We start from the raw sequence: 16,268 nt of genomic DNA, 5'->3' as shown, positions 1-16,268 counted from the left end.
AGTTTGTTGGGGCCATTTAACGGCTCTGTGTCTGCCTTAGCTTGTGATAACCAGACAGCAGACATTGAACTGACTGTTCGCTGGGACTACAGCAGCTCCGGTGACGGCAGCAACAGAAAGTCTGCATATCAGCAGAGAGTCTAGGTGGTCTAGGATCAGACCCCAGGCGCAGAAATGATCGAATGCAGGTATCGTTGACTGGACAACAATTTCCGTGGACATCTTAAAAAGGTATCGAGCACTGATTCGCAGCCCTTTACATACTGTGGTTTTATTTTTGTGGCACCGCTGTAGCTGATTTATCCTGAAACAATCATTCAGACACAAACACTAATTTGAAGCAGTTTTAATAAATAGTCATATGAGTTGTTTGAGGTTAATATAATCATTATATCTGAAACAATTTTTTTTAGAGCATTAAGAAATAAAATCAACATGTACAAGTAGAAAGAAAACAGATTATGATCTCATGCTAGGCAATAAAACTGTACTCAGGAAGTCAAATCCTGCCACCTCACATCTCTGGTCCACTCAGAAGAAACATCAGTATCCTTTGTGCTTGCTCTTGTCAGTCAGTCGGTCAGTCAGTCAGGCAGCAAATGTTGACGCTAACGTACTCGTGCAAGAGAATAAGATCAATATCTTATGCCTTCATATTCTCCCAGGTTGGTACTGAACACAGAAATAAAATGATTAAAAAAAAATCTCAAGTCCAGCCTCCTCGAAACCATCAGCACTGGTTTAAGCCAAAAAGGATGCCAAGTTATCCCAGTAATTTTCCTCTAAATAGTTTTTGTGTTTGAATATAATAATGTAAAGAGTTAAGTGTATTTAACTGAGAATAAATTCTATGACAAACTTTATAGAAGCAGGTTTTTCTGCCACTGCCTGGACCGAGCAAGACAGACAAGCTCTCAGCATCAGTATCATTTTAAAGCATTCTGAGTCGAGTATTAATGTCTGCTGTTAAACAATGTGTTCTACAGAAACAACTTAAACTGTTTGCATATTGTGTAAGTGCAACGATGTGGCTAATATGAACAAGCAACGATCTCAATTCCCACCTCTCTTTATAGGAGGAAGGCAGAAGTCAACGCTCACAGTCTCTTCCTCTTGAAGATCATGTTTAACATCAGAAGGCTATAGAGTTAAACCCCTAAAACACACAGTTTGTCTTTATGAATATGGTGATACTAAGATGGTTGCTACTTTCAAGAAAAATAATCATAATTTGGTCACTTAACAGATAAACAACTTGCCGTCCGGTATTTACATTTTTGAATGTGCAACATCAGCATTGGTAAGTATGTACATGCCATCTAACTGTTAACCCTGTGGTGTATACACAGTACAAGAAAGCTGATCAGTTCGGCGATACGGCCATCCACGCTGAGTGCAACAGAAATGAGAGTGAAGAGCATCTGAACCAGCGGTCAGCCCTACAACACAACCATCAACAAGTCGGAGTAAAAGGAGCATCTGTTTAGTCACTAGATGATCAGTAATATGGACAGACGGCATGTTTTACCAGGTATAGGGTCCTCTAGTAGCTGAAGCATTGCACAGTGTGCCTGCACCGTTCTCCCATCTGCCACAGACGGAATCTCATCGCCACTCGCTCGAGTGCGTCCTTGCGTGCACATACACGACTAGTTAAACCGCAACTACGTGCACCAGGTCCTCAGAGCTGTGATTTTCAAAAGGAAAACAAAAAACAACCTCTAGGCTTTGAGCGTCGCTGCTCTGGTGTAGTGTTCTCTCTTCATGTCCTACGGCTCCATCACAGGGTGGAGTAAAACAAGATGTAGGCTGCAGAGGACTTGACGGAGGAGGTGGAGATGTCGGTCACCTCGTGGTCATCGAACTTGTACCAGCGCTGCTTATGGACGTTCTTACAGTAGGCTGTGTAATGGCCGCCATCTAAACCCCCGTAGTGGTTCTGGTAGGAGAAAAGAAGAAGGCTGAGCTTTTCTAAGCAGCTACACAATTATTAAAGTTAATTGTTACTTGATACAGTTTTGAATGTGTGTTTAACCCCATTTTTTTTACATACAGAGTATGGCTGAATAATTTGGAAAACAATGCCTAATTAAAATTATTTTTGTGCTATTGGAGACAATGGTCATTTTTGCATAATTTTTCTCATTTTCATTGAGAAATATATTAATTTGTTATTTTTCTGCAAGGATCTGTACCAAACCAAGATTTTTTCTTAAAGGAATGGATCTGATCTTTTCAAGTGGGGTTGTACAAATTACTTATCCATAGTCAGAGTATTACATACTGTACACATCAGTTGGCAAACCCCCAGTGCAGAGAAGCAGGCAGGCATGCAAGCTGAGCAATATGTGGATGGCTCAGAAACCAAATCTATTTTAGCCACCTAAAAAAAAACTCAATAAAAGTTTTAGTGTACGCCATATGTAGAAGATTTGGTTTCTGAGCCCTCCACATATTGCTCAGCTTGTGTGCCCTCATTAACCAGGTCCCACCCTACCTGTCTGAGCTCCTCCATCATCACACTCCCAACCACACACTCCGCTCTGACAATGCAAACCTCTCTCCAGTTACCCATGCTCTCCTTAAAGCCACCGAACACCACTGGGAAAAATAGTAATTTTAGTGTACTGAACACAAGAGCTGCTGGTCTACCACTGCCTCAATCATTTAGTTGGTTTATTAATTGTGTGACTTTGGTGAATCCAAACGAATGCAAATGTCATACAGTAACACAAAATAACTGATCGAGGCAGTGGTAGACCAGCAGCTCCTGTGTTCAGCGAGCTAAAATGACTGTTTTATTCAAAGAGTCTGGCTTTGAAGAGAGCGACATAATGGATTCAGTTCCCTTTTTTAGGTGGAAAATTACATTTTATTGTTGACCCCTCCACAGCAGTACACTGCTTAGCTTCCGTGTTGGTATTCATGCCTACTGCTCCACACTAGGGGTGTACTGACCAACATCTACTGTATATAAAACATTGACTACGGATAAGTAACTCATATAGCTCCACTTCAAAAGATCCGAACTATAACTTCAAGACATGATTTGTAGGTCAGGACATTACTGCAGCTCCACAAAACCTAATTTACAACAGTATTTTGACACATATTTTGCCTTTAACAAACATTGCACCTCCTGCAGTTTTGTTAAATGTCCAATGAACTGTTCAGCCCTTGTGCACAGTCAGCTCTTCTTGTGGCCAAAACATTGGTACACAAATTTGTTGTCGACGTATTTTCCAACTATTTATGGACTCTACCAACCAAAGGACTGACAGCTTTATGAAAAATGTACAAGATATAACTAAACAACAATAGTTCTAATACGACATTCTTATGTATAATATATTATCTGCATGTCTTATCCTTCTTTTAATGTTTGTATTTTTGAGTATATTCCTTATCTTTACATTATTTCACAGCCTAGAGTCTCTTAACCTCTCCTGGAACATACTTCCATTAAATAATCTGTACTGTTTTTATATATGCTGATAAAAAATGTAAAAAGGCAACCTTCAAATACATAATTATTATCATGATTTTCTTAATACACTTCACAACAGAATTAATTTCACTTCTACTCACAGAAACTCCATAAAGGCTGTATTTCTTCAGGTTCTGTTTGGGTCCAATGACGTACTGGGCCAGGTCCAGAGAGTCTAGAGGGAAGTCTACAGACGTCTGCAGCTTCTGCTTCCATCTGCCCTCATAGGAGAACCTGCAGAAATTACACCCAGGTTTCAGTGTGGAAACACTAAGAAAATTACCAAGATATCAGTCCAGATTCACATCTTCTAAATTCTTGGAGCTAATTTAAAATTTCTAAATAATATTTAACACCCTGTAAAAGTGAGTATTGCAACAGTAACTTACAATGGTTTTACTAAAAGTGATAAAGCATTTAGTCTTTGTCTACATTATTTTAAATCACAACAGACCGTTTTAAGTGCACCAGGAGAATGGGTGGGACCTTCCAGACCTCCAGTTTCTTGGTGGAGTCTCTGTGGGCTTTGCAATGTCTGCAGAACACCTTGTTGTTGTCGGTCAGCTTCTCTTCCTTGGAGAACAGCCTCAGACAATCCTGCCAGGGAGTAGCAAACATATCAGGCAAGTATAACAAACAAAGATCATATAGATTTTTGTTGTCACTATATATATATATATATATATATATATATATAAATAAACTTCATAAACCTCCAAAATGTGGTCTCTAATCAAACTGAAACTCAAGTGATGGTTGACAAAGTCTGGAAAACTACAGCCTAAAGTAAAAATGGTGAGTAAATGTTTACGTTAATGTGGACTCTGCTATTCACACATTCAACTCAATTATGTAAACTGTTTTTCACTGCCCTCAACAATGAATCTCAGTAATGTTAAGAAAAATCTGCACTTTCTGACAAGCCTTAGCCTACAACAAACTGTTAAACATTGAGAAAACTCTGACTGACCTGCAGGGAGCACTTGCTGGTGGAGGCCAGAGGCAGCGACAGGTACATAAAGGTCTCAAATGTCCGTGACTTGCGGTGGCAGGTCAGACACTGCACAGTGGACTTGAACTGGCCCTGGAACAGCGCTACAATGATGGACTCGTTCAGCAGCTTGTGTTTGCTCCAGGCCAAGTCGGCTGCCGTCTGATCGTCCAGATGGTCATTTTCCTCCTCCTTGTACCGCTTCCTGTTGTCCGCCTGACACCAAGGACGTGAAAACAACATATTGGTAAACAAGGACTACTGCAGCTTCAGGTGTTAGCAAAACCTGCCTTCATGACTCATGGCAAATACGTAATCAGTATCTGGAGGGTCAAAATTACTTTACTGCAGTTAGCACAGAGAAAACAGAACTCAGTGAGAACTGCAGACTGAATGTCAAAGTAATAAACGTTTCAACACCTCTCTAATGACTTTCAGCCTCATTAGCATGCAGTTCAGCCAGATCACTCTCATTGTGAAAGGTAGGAAGATATGAGAGGGAGGTTAACACTTGCTAATTAATACCCCATTAATTAGACTGACTAATTTATCAAATAGCCTGGAGAGACAAAGTGGACTGGGACAGGGCCGGCCTGATGGCAGACGGGTCTGAACATCACACAAAAGGGATGTGATGAGATGGAGAGTGTCATGAAAAATGCACATCATCAGCTGCTACAACCTAATTGGCACCTCATCCTTACAATATAATAGCTTGATAAGTAAAATGGGGTTAGAAATCCCAGTTAAAAGACGGCTGTCACGGCATCTCAAAGCTGCCTGTTCTTCTAAGAACCATCTCTGACAGCCTGTGGCCTTCACTACAAAAATTGTCTTTGAATGTTTTAGTGAATCTAAAAATAGAAAATGTAAATATCAAGCTATGAAATTATCTCTGTCTTTTTTTACCAAATCACCTAGTCCTTTCCCCCAGTCAAATGCACATGAAGCCAGTAAAATCAGTCGATACAGGCAATGAGGCATGTCTTGGGTCTACATGCACAGAGGTTCTGACGGGAGCATCAGACCAGACAGATGCAGAGACGCCACACTCACACTGCTGCAGGAGGATCAAGGACACACAGCTATTTACTTACTCTCTAATTTGCCATCAAAATGAACCCAGGTGAAAAAAAAAACAGAAAGAAGGAAAATGATAAAAGACTATGTTTTAATTGTTAAACAGGCAAATGTGCAACAACAAACAGGGGTAGAAGAAGACAAGCCATAGAAAGCCATGGTTAAAATGAATAAATTACTTGTTATTTATTCACTCAGTATTTAATTCAGGGTGAGCACATTTAGATGTTAAGGTTTCTCTTTTCTGTTTCTTTTGCTCGCTGCAGATATCAAAAGCTTTTTTAAAGGCATACTTCACCCAAAAAAATGACCAATTAGTCATGCTGTGTTGCCTTGAACTCGTGAAGAAAACATGAAAACGTACAGGACTCTATCTAGTGCCAGGGTTTGGTTGGTCCATCTTGGGCTACTGAAAAATCACGGCGTGCAACAAGTCGAACTCTGTGAACAAGGACCCCTCCCAATGTAGATATAAACGGCTCATTCTAAGGTAAGGAAAACACCACGACTCTTATTGTCAGGTGATTTTACAGTAAAGAAAACACACCAATCAAGCAATGCTCTGTTGAGAAACCTTTGGTCCTGACATTCATGTGGATGGTAATTGATGCTCTCCACCCACCTGAAGCCAGCCACAGGATCTCTAGAGGGTGTTAGCTTCAGATATTTTGAGTCCTGTCGGAAGTGAGGTGGGGTACCAGCATGTCCCACAGATGTTTGATCAGATGGAGATCTGGGGAATTTGGAGGCCAGGTTGATGCCTTGAGCTCTTTGTCATGTTCCTCGGACCATTCCTGAGCAGTTTTTGTGGTGTGGCATGGCGCATTGTCTTGCTGGGGGGCCACAGCTACTGGGGAATGCTGTTGCCATAATAGGGGGTGCCTGGTCCATACTTGTGTTTAAGTGGGTGGACTGGTCAGGTGGCAACCACGCGAATGTCAGAACCCAAAGTTTCCCAACGGAACATTGCATTGTAACAAGATGATCAGTGTTGTTCACTTCATCTGTCAGTGGTTTAATGTTTTGACTGATGGGTGTATATCTATTATATCATATTCCATTTCTGCCAATTTATTCTCCCAAATCCTACACACACAGTTTTTAAACATGGCCCCCAATCAATCAATATCTTTGCCATTTTCCGTGAACACAAAGGTCTTGTCAGGAATTCAAGGTAACATAGCATGACTAACTGATATACACATGGTCATTTTGTGGGTGGAGTATGCCTTTAAGACTTAATTTATGCCACACTGATGATTATGTGTTAAATGTTGCATGAAACAAGTGTGTGCACTACCTTGTTGAGGTCCTCATGAAGCCCATCCATGAGGAACAGCAGCAGCTCCTGGGAGTCCTGCTGGTCATAGCCAGCAAACTGGTCGTTGATCTTGCCTATGGTGACTTTGAAGTCCCGCGGACTGATGCACTTGTACAGACCGGCCCATAAGGCCTTCATGATCACACCAAACTCCTCCGCCACCTCCCCTTTATGACCGAGGATGTTGTACCTGGCAGAGGAAGACAGCAGAGACAGAGCGATGTTGAATATTTAACTGATACATGATTTTTTTTATAGTGAGTAGCTCCAATTATTTGGTCCCTGACCTGTTGATGTCCTCCAGGTAGTAGTTGTTGTTGAAGTACTCAGCCATGGCGGGAGTGTTACACAGACATTGCAAGATGGAGTTCATGTAGCATGTGTTGCCCATGTTACGCAGGCCGGTCAGCGAAGCACCCAGACCTCCAAATGTAGGGTTCAGGTTGCGGATTTTGGCAGCTGACGGCCGTGCGATCTCCACTTTAGAATAAACTTTAGCAGTGGCAGGTCTGCGGGACAGAGGAGCACAGTGAGAGATTACCAGACTAGTTTCTGCAGAGATAAGACTAAAGTAAATACAATGCGTAATATGTCCAAAGGGAGACAGAACAGCTAGTTTATGATAACAGACACCAGATGCAGGACAATGTCCACTTCTCGCAGTCACTGGAACATTCTATAATTGACGGACATAAAACATCTGTGTGCCTTACTTAGTCTCTCTGTTGATGGTTGGTATGACAGCAGCAGTGGTCGGGGCGGTCGCCTTCTTCTGGGCCTCCTCTCTCAGTTCCTGACTGATATCTGGGGATGAATAGGAGCGTTTCAGTTTGGACTGTTCCCGCTCTCGTTCCCGGTTGGCGTCTGGCTCAGCTGGTCGTGGTGGTTTCTGTTTAACAGTTGGCGGTGTGGAGGGTGGGGTCTGGGGAACAGTGACTTCAGGGGGGTACAGGTGGACACGGTTGGTAGGGGAATGGTAATATCGGTACGTCCCCGTCACTATGTCAAGGAACTAGCCAAAAAAGGAGGGGTGAACATGAAAAGAAAGAACATTAGGTTTCAAAGTAACAATCAGGCACACAGAAATAATTATTTCCCAATTAAATTCTATGGCTTTTTAACTTTCTGTCATTTATCTTAAGTTACTCCAAATGACTCAACATATTTTAGATTTAAATGTCTGGTACCTTCATCCAACCGTCTGGAAGGCCTGGCACACTCCTACCCATCTCCTCACTCCTGGCTCGGGTCAGGGGCTCCCTCTGTGGATAAACACAAACACACACCAACTTTACATTTGAGAATGTCTACAGGACAAACTTGTGTCTCCAGTAACAAACCACAGACTTAAACTGCACCTGCAATTGTTGTATTTTCTATCAAACTATTAATGATTTGAGTCATGTCATGTACTTAACTCAAACTAACAGTGATGCAGGTTGGACACGTCAGCAGCCAGTCTAAATGGAAAAGGCTGGACAATATCAGCTAGTGTGTGTGCGTCAGAGAGCAAGCATACAGAGAGAACTGAAAGTGAAACTTCACTTTATTTGGTACTTCTGTAAAATTAATTCTGGGTATCTATAACATTTAGAAGTGTGTGTTTAGTGTTAGGAGACACAGTTGCAGATAACTGGCTGTCTCTGGGTCAAATGTGGATTACACATGCATTCAGTAGAGCAATAACAAACATGGGTGCGCTGAACAAAGGCTTTTAGCTTTAAAAAATAATTGTCTTGCTTTAGCTTTAGATTTAGATTACTTTGTGCGGTGGTGTTTCAATATTAATGTAACGTAATATGTAGTAATCTTGGCTAGCTAGCTTTGGATATCGCCGTTATTGGTTTTGTGTCTCATCATATTTAGGAGAGAAAAGGGGCCCGATTTCAAATTGCAGGCAAGGAAACAAAATGCTGTTTTACATCAATAGGCTACAATCCTTTTCTTATTTCACACCCAATTTTTTGTACCAGCCTGCCGAGAAAAAAGGTGAAAAAATTTTCCACACTAACTGACAACTACTAAGACACTTAATTGCTGACGACTCAGAGATATTATGTGATACCAACAACATTATACTATTGTCTCACGAGCCTTGTTAGAAGTCGTAACAAAACATCGGACATCATACACAAATATAAACAAAACTTAAACTTAACTTACTTCTTAAATCATTAACTTTCAAATGTAATAATTTCATTTTAAGAAAAGCTGAAAGCAAAAAAACTCAGTGGATGTTTTTTCCTCCTATTACATCAACATAAAACTGTTATCAGTAGGACCTTTAAGGGACTCTACGGTTGGCATCTGATCCCTGTTGTGTGATTTGATGACTTCGCTGATTGCACTGGATGCTTGTGTCGTGACCAGCGAAAGCACAACTATTAAACACCCCGCGCACACAGGGGTGAAGTGAGACATCAAACTGTCGTGGTGATTAACACCGACAGCAAAGGAAGGCTCACCTTAATCTCACTCACTATATGGTTGGGAGCAGGCGAGTCCAGAGACATACTCTTCGATGGAGTGTCGGTGTTCTGCTCTTTTCCCCTCTTCTCTTTCTCGTCCCACACCCTGTTCTCTTTGTCCTCCTTTTCTTCTGCCTTCTGCCTTTCCAGTTTCTTTTTCTCCTGAGGTCCACTCTCCTCCTCGTCCTTCTTCTTCTTCTCATTTTGCTCCTTTTCAAGCCTTTCCTTTTGTTCTCTTTCCCGCCTCTCCTCTTCTACACGACGCTCCTGGTTGCGTTTCTCCTGCTCTTGTCTGGCCTTCTCCATCACTGCCACTGCCTCGGAGTGTATCTTACTTTGTTCTTCCTTAGACAGAGAAGTATTGGGGATGAGCGGTGGTTTCACTGAGCGGTCAGGGATAACTGGGCCGTTCTGTGTGGACTCCTTCGCTGACCCGTTCTGGCTGGGCTTAGGCTCATCCGACACCCGAACAGAGGGTTTCTTGGTACGGTCAAACTGGGACAGAGGAAGAAGAGGGTAAAACTAAAAATGAGCAATTTTGAGACACACTAGGGAGTCCTTTATGCTTTGTACTATCCCAAAGCCTAATAGTTATCAATGTGGAAACAATACCTGTGGGAAGGCCCTGGCTGTTGCAGGTGACTGGTTGACCTTCTTACTGAGGTCTTGCTCAGAATTTGTGGAGCCTTTGGCAGGGGAATCAACAGTGTCCGGCAGCCTGTCCGTAATCATGGAAGTTTTAGATGGTGGAGGTTCTGCTGGTGCAAGGCCATTCACCTGCACAGGAGCTGAGGGTTCCTGAGGCACAGGGGCAACCTCAGGCTCTGGTAGAGGTGGGGTGGGAGGCTTTGGTTCCTCTAGGGATGGGTAGCTAAAGTTCACTGTTAAAAAATGAAAGAGAATAAATTAATTTGGAGAGAAACATTAGACTAAAGAGTCCAGCTACACATGATGAGTATTACAAGATTAAGGCCCTGTCTACACATGTAAAGTTATTTTTGAAAACAGATCTTTCCTCAACGTCTTGGCCTCTTGTCCACACACAAACAGAGTTTTAAGGAACTAAAACTCTGTACGGATGTGTTTGGGAAACAAATATCCCCCTCAAAGTGCGCACACCTATTCTTGCTTTGTGTAAGAGCATGAGCCTGAAACAATAAAAACAACAGTGGACTACCGGTTTGTTAATATTTTGTTAGCACTGCATGGTCTACTGACTTTACACTTAGTTTTGCTACACCACTTCACAGACCAACAGAGGTGTCTGCTGTGCCCAGTGTTAATTGGTCCACCTCTGCGTGTGCAGCTTAAAGTCAGCATGAAACGACGGCTATGGATCAGGCATGGTCACACCAGCAGATGGTGGGACAATTTTAAGTGTAGGATTGTTGTCAATGAGGAGTGGATGGAATTTTACACATGTCCAGTGCATTACTCACATCTTTGTGTGAGCTCCTTTATTGTATCGAAAGGGGAATCTATGGTGATAAGATCTCCAGTAGGTGTTTTGAAAAGGGTAACATATGTCCGTACACTTTACTACCATTGCGATGAGGGGAGATGACAGAAAGCAGCTAAAACCAGCATGCATTTGAAGTTGTTTTTGTGTTCTAGTGTGTATGGAGATTTTGTAAAATGAAGGTCATGTGGACACATTTTTTTTTTTAAACCAAGAGGGAAATATCTGTTTTAAAAACATCTATACAATCTGCATCTTCATTCTTTTCAGGGGTTTTCAAATGGAAACACCCACTCAGCCTGAAAAGCAGTGACGTAGGTCAGAGCAGCAAGCCCTGGTAATGATAATAAACTGAAAGGGATAGGTTGGATTTTTTGAAGTGGGGTTGTATCAGGTACTTATCCATTGTCAGTGTAATATTTTCACTGCTTTACCTTGCTGCTGACAGCCCTCTTCAAATCCACCACACTCCTTTGACAAATGCAATTATTTTACTTTGCATAACACAGGAGTTGTTGGTCTACTGCTGCTGTGATCTGTTAGTTTGTTTGTGTTATTATATGACTTTCCAAACCAACTACCGTGGCATCCACAGCAGTACACTGTTAAGCTTCCGTGCAGGTTAAGGGGTTGGAGGAACATACTGTTACGAAGTTGGAAAATCAATTACACAAAATTAGGGGGTTCATATGCAGCAATGTCATCAGGAGAAACCTACGTCAGGCCATATGGGATAAAATTTTTAGAGGGGATGCTATAACATTTAGCGTACTTAAACTGAAATTTCGATTTGAATACATAAGGAACCTGACTGGGAAGCTACAGAATGATTTAAAAATATCTTTAAAAAAGGACCGCCCTTTGGGGCGTCGGTGGCTTAGTGGTAGAGCAGGCGCCCCAAGTACAAGGCTGTTGCCGCAGCGGCCCAGCTTCGAGTCCAGCCTGTGGCCCTTTGCTGCATGTCTCTCCTTTCTCTCTCTCTCACCCCTTCACGCTTCACTGTCCTGTTGATTAAAGGCAAAAAATGCCCTAAAAAATATCTTTAAAAAAAAAAAAAAAAAGGACCCGCCCTTTAGTATTTTTAGAAACCATATTCCTCGTAAGTTTCTATCACCGCTACAGGTAAAGAATGCAGATTATGAGCTGGACTAACTAGTCATGATGTGCAACACAACTGATGTAGCAACATTTGTTTTAAGAGCCATTTCAGGTGAGCCATTAAAATCAAATACAAAAAACACAAGCATGATGTGGGATTCAAGGCTCACAAATAGATTTGTGGTCAACATAAAGTCTGCCATTTTGATAAAATCTGAGATTGAATTAACCCCACTTTATTTTACCAATATATTGTTTTTACTGTTTCTTAAAATAAAATGACAGCAGCTGCATGAAAACAACCCTGGCAATAAATCAAACTATGTTGTCTGATAAATAACAAAGAGCTACAGCTGTAGCGCACATGCTGTGCTGTTGATACTCACACAGAGGGAGGGAGCTGATGATATTCTGTTTGGGGGGGTGAACTTTAGCGTTGGTTGTATACATGGGGTAAAACCACAGCCAGTTCTCGTAGCCTCCCTCCAGCACCAGCGGCTCACTACGCAGGATGGTGATGCTGTCCCACTGTGGAGTGTGCAAACACATTATTGTACCTCACAGGAAAGTTCTGCTGTTGTTATTCACACTCTGAGAGTCACACATAAGCATGTGCACAAATGCCAAAACCCACACACACTCACACAGTTACCTTAAAGAGGGCATCTTTGAGGCTCTGCAAGATGGTGCCCAGTTTAAGGTCAGTGACAGAGCTGAACCAGTCCAGCAGGACTATATAGTCCACAAGTCCCCGCTGCCTCCAATGCTCTTTTGACACATCGGGCAGGTTCGCCTCAATCTGATTCACAGTGATTCTGAAAAGTCACGACATATGGGTTTAGGGAAATGAGACATTTATCCTCTCATTGTTTGACAGTTAATAACAAACAGAAGAAACAGAAACAAGTTAAAAGAATATTTTAACCGCAAAGTGACTATTTGTAAATCAGTTACTCACTGCAAGTTACATTGAATTCTCTCCAGTGATCAGAGAATCCAAAAGAAGAGGAAAATTCTTTATGAACTGAAGTCAACAGGGACTGCGTTTAACTTCATCATATCATCCTGATACAAACTCTCACACAACTCCTGCAGTATAGCCCACTTTCATTTATCCAGTCGTGTTCTGTTCTTCCCAAACACAAGCATTTTGCTTAAACCTTACCATCTAAAACATGTCAGTACAAACAGTCTCATGCACAGCTGAGTAGCATTCCTGGGCAAACACATGCGTTTAAGCGGCGCTCATTTGCACTTGTGTGCTCAAGCACGCTCAGGGTGTGATACTCATAGTGAAAATGAATGTGTTTGGTATGTACTGAGCATACCACTGGATGAATAACACTTGGATTATACTGCAGGAGTTGTGTGAGACTTTGTGAAAGGATGTTTTGATATAGCTGTGCTGTTGTTAAACAGGGTCCCTGTTTACTTCAATGCATGGAAAGTGTTTGCCTTTTTTGGATTCTCAGTTCACCGTCGAAGCATGCCAGAAAAACTAAGTTATCTTCACGAATTCAAGGTAAATTACTTCACCATTTTGTGGGTGAAGTATTAATTTATCAAAGAAAATAAGTCAATAGATTCACTCGTACTATCACTAACAAACTGGATTAAAAATAACCCATTCAATGTCAGATCAAACATGCATGGAAGAAGCCTGGTCTCCAAACTGCTTTCTCACCCTGGGCTAATGGCCTCCTCAGGCACGCTGATGCAGGTCTGCCCTGGGACCTGAATATGAGACTCCTCAAAGTCCCTGTGGCTGCGGGCATCCATGACAATTATTGTAATCGTCTGGTCCTTCATCATGTTGAAAAGTTTCTCAGCTGAGATCCCACCAGCAGGCACCGCAGCTATCAGATGAAATCATTAAATCAATACAAGACTAAACACTGTAAAAACAGTCATCCATTGGAAATGGAAGCAAATTTCTCAGCAACTCAGAAAGAACCACACAGGCTTATCAGACCTCTCTTGTTTTAGTCTGCTCACCTTTTGAGGTTGCGTTCTTCTGTTCGTTCTGTTCTCCTTTAACCTGACATACAGATACAACAATCATGTTATTAATACATTAGTACTGATTTGATCTATTTGGCTTGATTTCATCATATAGGATTTTACTCCAAATAATAAAACATGCCATTACTTACAACAACGTCCTATATTTGCTAACAAAGACAGGAGTGTTGCTGTTATTTATTTCTAGTATGATGTAAACTGTAGGTGTAAACTGTGAGTGTAGCAAATAAAACCAAACCATGCTCCATTACATTATCATGTACACTAATTGTTTTGATATGCAGATACAATGACAGTACATCTCTACCTTTTTGCTGTCCTTCTTGTTCGCTGATGACACTTTTGGAGAGCTTCGACCCGCATCCTTCTCTGTTATTTCCTCTCTCCTTTTCTTCTCCTCTTGTCTCTCCTTCTCCTCAAGCTTTTTCCGAACCTCAACTTCCTCATACCTGTTTAAAATGTAAAAATGTAAAAATGTAGCTGAGTAAAGCAGAAAAAAATCCAGATGTCCTATCTTGCAGCTTATACATTGAAAAGGTCTGTACAATCTGAGAGAAACAAAGCTTCTAACCTGAGTTTAAGGCTTTCAGAGAGCTTCTCGGCTTCTTCAATGGCTTTCTTAAAGCTGTTTGGCCCAAGCATGGTCATGTAATACTCCTTTGTACGTGGGAAAAGAGAAGAGTTAAACAGAAATAACAAACTCCAATTCTTGATACATCTCTACAACAAGTCTTTACATAAAAAAACACACTGACATAAATTACAATTCTACAACTGTTTACTATACCGGTTGCTGCTTGAAGTCTGGTCTTTTCTTGATGATGTCATATACTGTTAAATACTTCATGTACAGGACATACGCTCTCTCCTCATCTCTGTCCAGACGACACTCCTCTGCCGCCTTGAAGATTTTGCAGGCACTCTGAACATAGCTGCAACACAGCAAATAAAAAACTGTCACCAACATGTGATTGCAATATCCTTAGCTCAAGTTAGACTTTCATCTAAGCATGTTATCTCCGTCTCTCTCTCCCCTCACTTAGAGACAAATTCACAGTTCCTTTGTTGAATGATTTTATTTTATGCCATTCTGTGTTAATACTGGTAAACATAAATCTAACATTACCTCCTGGTGCTGGTCTTGTCTGGCTTTATTTCAGCCTTTTTATTGAGATCACCCAGAGATGTGGACAGGTACAGCTCTTTGACCTCGGTGGAAACTGCAGGCATTTTCGCGGGTGTGTTCAGTCAGAGCTCACAGGCAGGCAACCAGTCAGTGCAGTACACAAGCTCTGAACATCTCTGGAAACATGTTTGTGAAAGCAAAATAAAGTCAACACACGCTGCCTCTAAAGCATTCAACTAGTCCTGCTCCAAATCTGTTGTTGAATGACGTTAGCTGAGATTTACGTTGCAGTTAGCTTTTAGTATCACAACAGGTAAACAAACTGAGTTTTCACTGTCGTGCAGCATTTAAAAATGGCCACAGTTAAGCTAAAAACACGGCATGACGATGAAAAGTTATATCTATCTAACGTCACCCCATTGACAGGATAATGCTCTCACTGCGCGTTAGCCAACTTTAGTTAGCTGGCGCAGGATATGTCAACATACACGACAACAACAAGTAATAGTTTTCTGGCTAACGTTAGCCGCGACCATTTGCCTCGACTGGATGTCCGTTGGGGAGCTAACGGACCACAAACCGACGTTATTCAGCGTATAAACCTAAATCAGACACTGCTTTAAAATAAACACCCTTTAGCTGGCAAATTAAATATTAACTTAGCTTTGTTACCTTCAGAGTTAGCCAGCTAGCTACGTTAGTTAGCAAGCTGCGCTATGCGCTCACGCAGTTAACCGCTAGCTTATTTAACTACCTCACAGGCAGCCACGGCTTACATCACACACAGCAGTAACGGTGAAACAGATCCCTTCCGGTAATAATACTGACACATATTTAGTAGCCAAGTGCTTGATAAGATACTGAAACTGAAAAATTACCTCTTTCTGGTCCTTTGCTTACACTTTAGCTACTTTTTTTGACAGCTGATTCCTGATTCCTTGTTCCGCCTCCTCCTCTTCTTCTTCTATGACGTTTTGCAGCAACTGCTATTCTCAATGTCGCATTACTGCCACCTAGTGGTGCCTATTCTCTGCGGCACCGACCACTTGGTCTTGACCCACCTTCTCAGTACTCCAAAATTCTTTTTTTTTTTTTCACTTAACTGTAGCCCTAATTTTCAAAGGTCAGTGATCATGACCTCTGTGCCACTTATTTCCTGTAGTCTTTGCTATCATCACATGTTGAGTGTTTCAGATTTTTTACATTGTTCACAAAA

General features: G+C 41.6%; 1 protein-coding gene across 2 annotated transcripts; it reads right to left on the bottom strand.

Annotated features, from left to right (window-relative positions):
* Positions 1-331: 331 nt before the first annotated feature.
* usp8 (ubiquitin specific peptidase 8) lies at positions 332-16,017 on the bottom strand. 2 transcript variants are annotated; one of them, XM_049600520.1, is made up of 19 exons: positions 15,931-16,017; positions 15,053-15,228; positions 14,714-14,858; positions 14,498-14,583; positions 14,234-14,375; positions 13,900-13,942; positions 13,589-13,760; positions 12,557-12,719; positions 12,291-12,432; positions 9,960-10,228; positions 9,345-9,842; positions 8,067-8,141; positions 7,593-7,891; positions 7,167-7,388; positions 6,859-7,069; positions 4,458-4,694; positions 3,942-4,084; positions 3,589-3,721; positions 332-1,939 (listed from the first exon to the last, which is right to left on the bottom strand). In XM_049600520.1, the coding sequence occupies exons 2-19, from the start codon at positions 15,154-15,156 to the stop codon at positions 1,781-1,783; spliced, it is 3,243 nt and encodes a 1,080-aa protein (XP_049456477.1). In that variant the 5' UTR covers positions 15,157-15,228; positions 15,931-16,017; the 3' UTR covers positions 332-1,780. The 2 variants fall into 2 exon arrangements, with proteins under 2 accessions (XP_049456477.1, XP_049456483.1); XM_049600526.1 differs by having other exon boundaries at positions 9,360-9,842.
* Positions 16,018-16,268: the final 251 nt, after the last annotated feature.

Source organism: Epinephelus fuscoguttatus, linkage group LG2, assembly GCF_011397635.1.
Source record: "Epinephelus fuscoguttatus linkage group LG2, E.fuscoguttatus.final_Chr_v1".
In the NCBI taxonomy this organism is placed as follows: domain Eukaryota; kingdom Metazoa; phylum Chordata; class Actinopteri; order Perciformes; family Serranidae; genus Epinephelus; species Epinephelus fuscoguttatus.
Note: the sequence above shows the minus strand (reverse complement) of the source record. Positions and strands in the feature narration are given on the sequence as shown.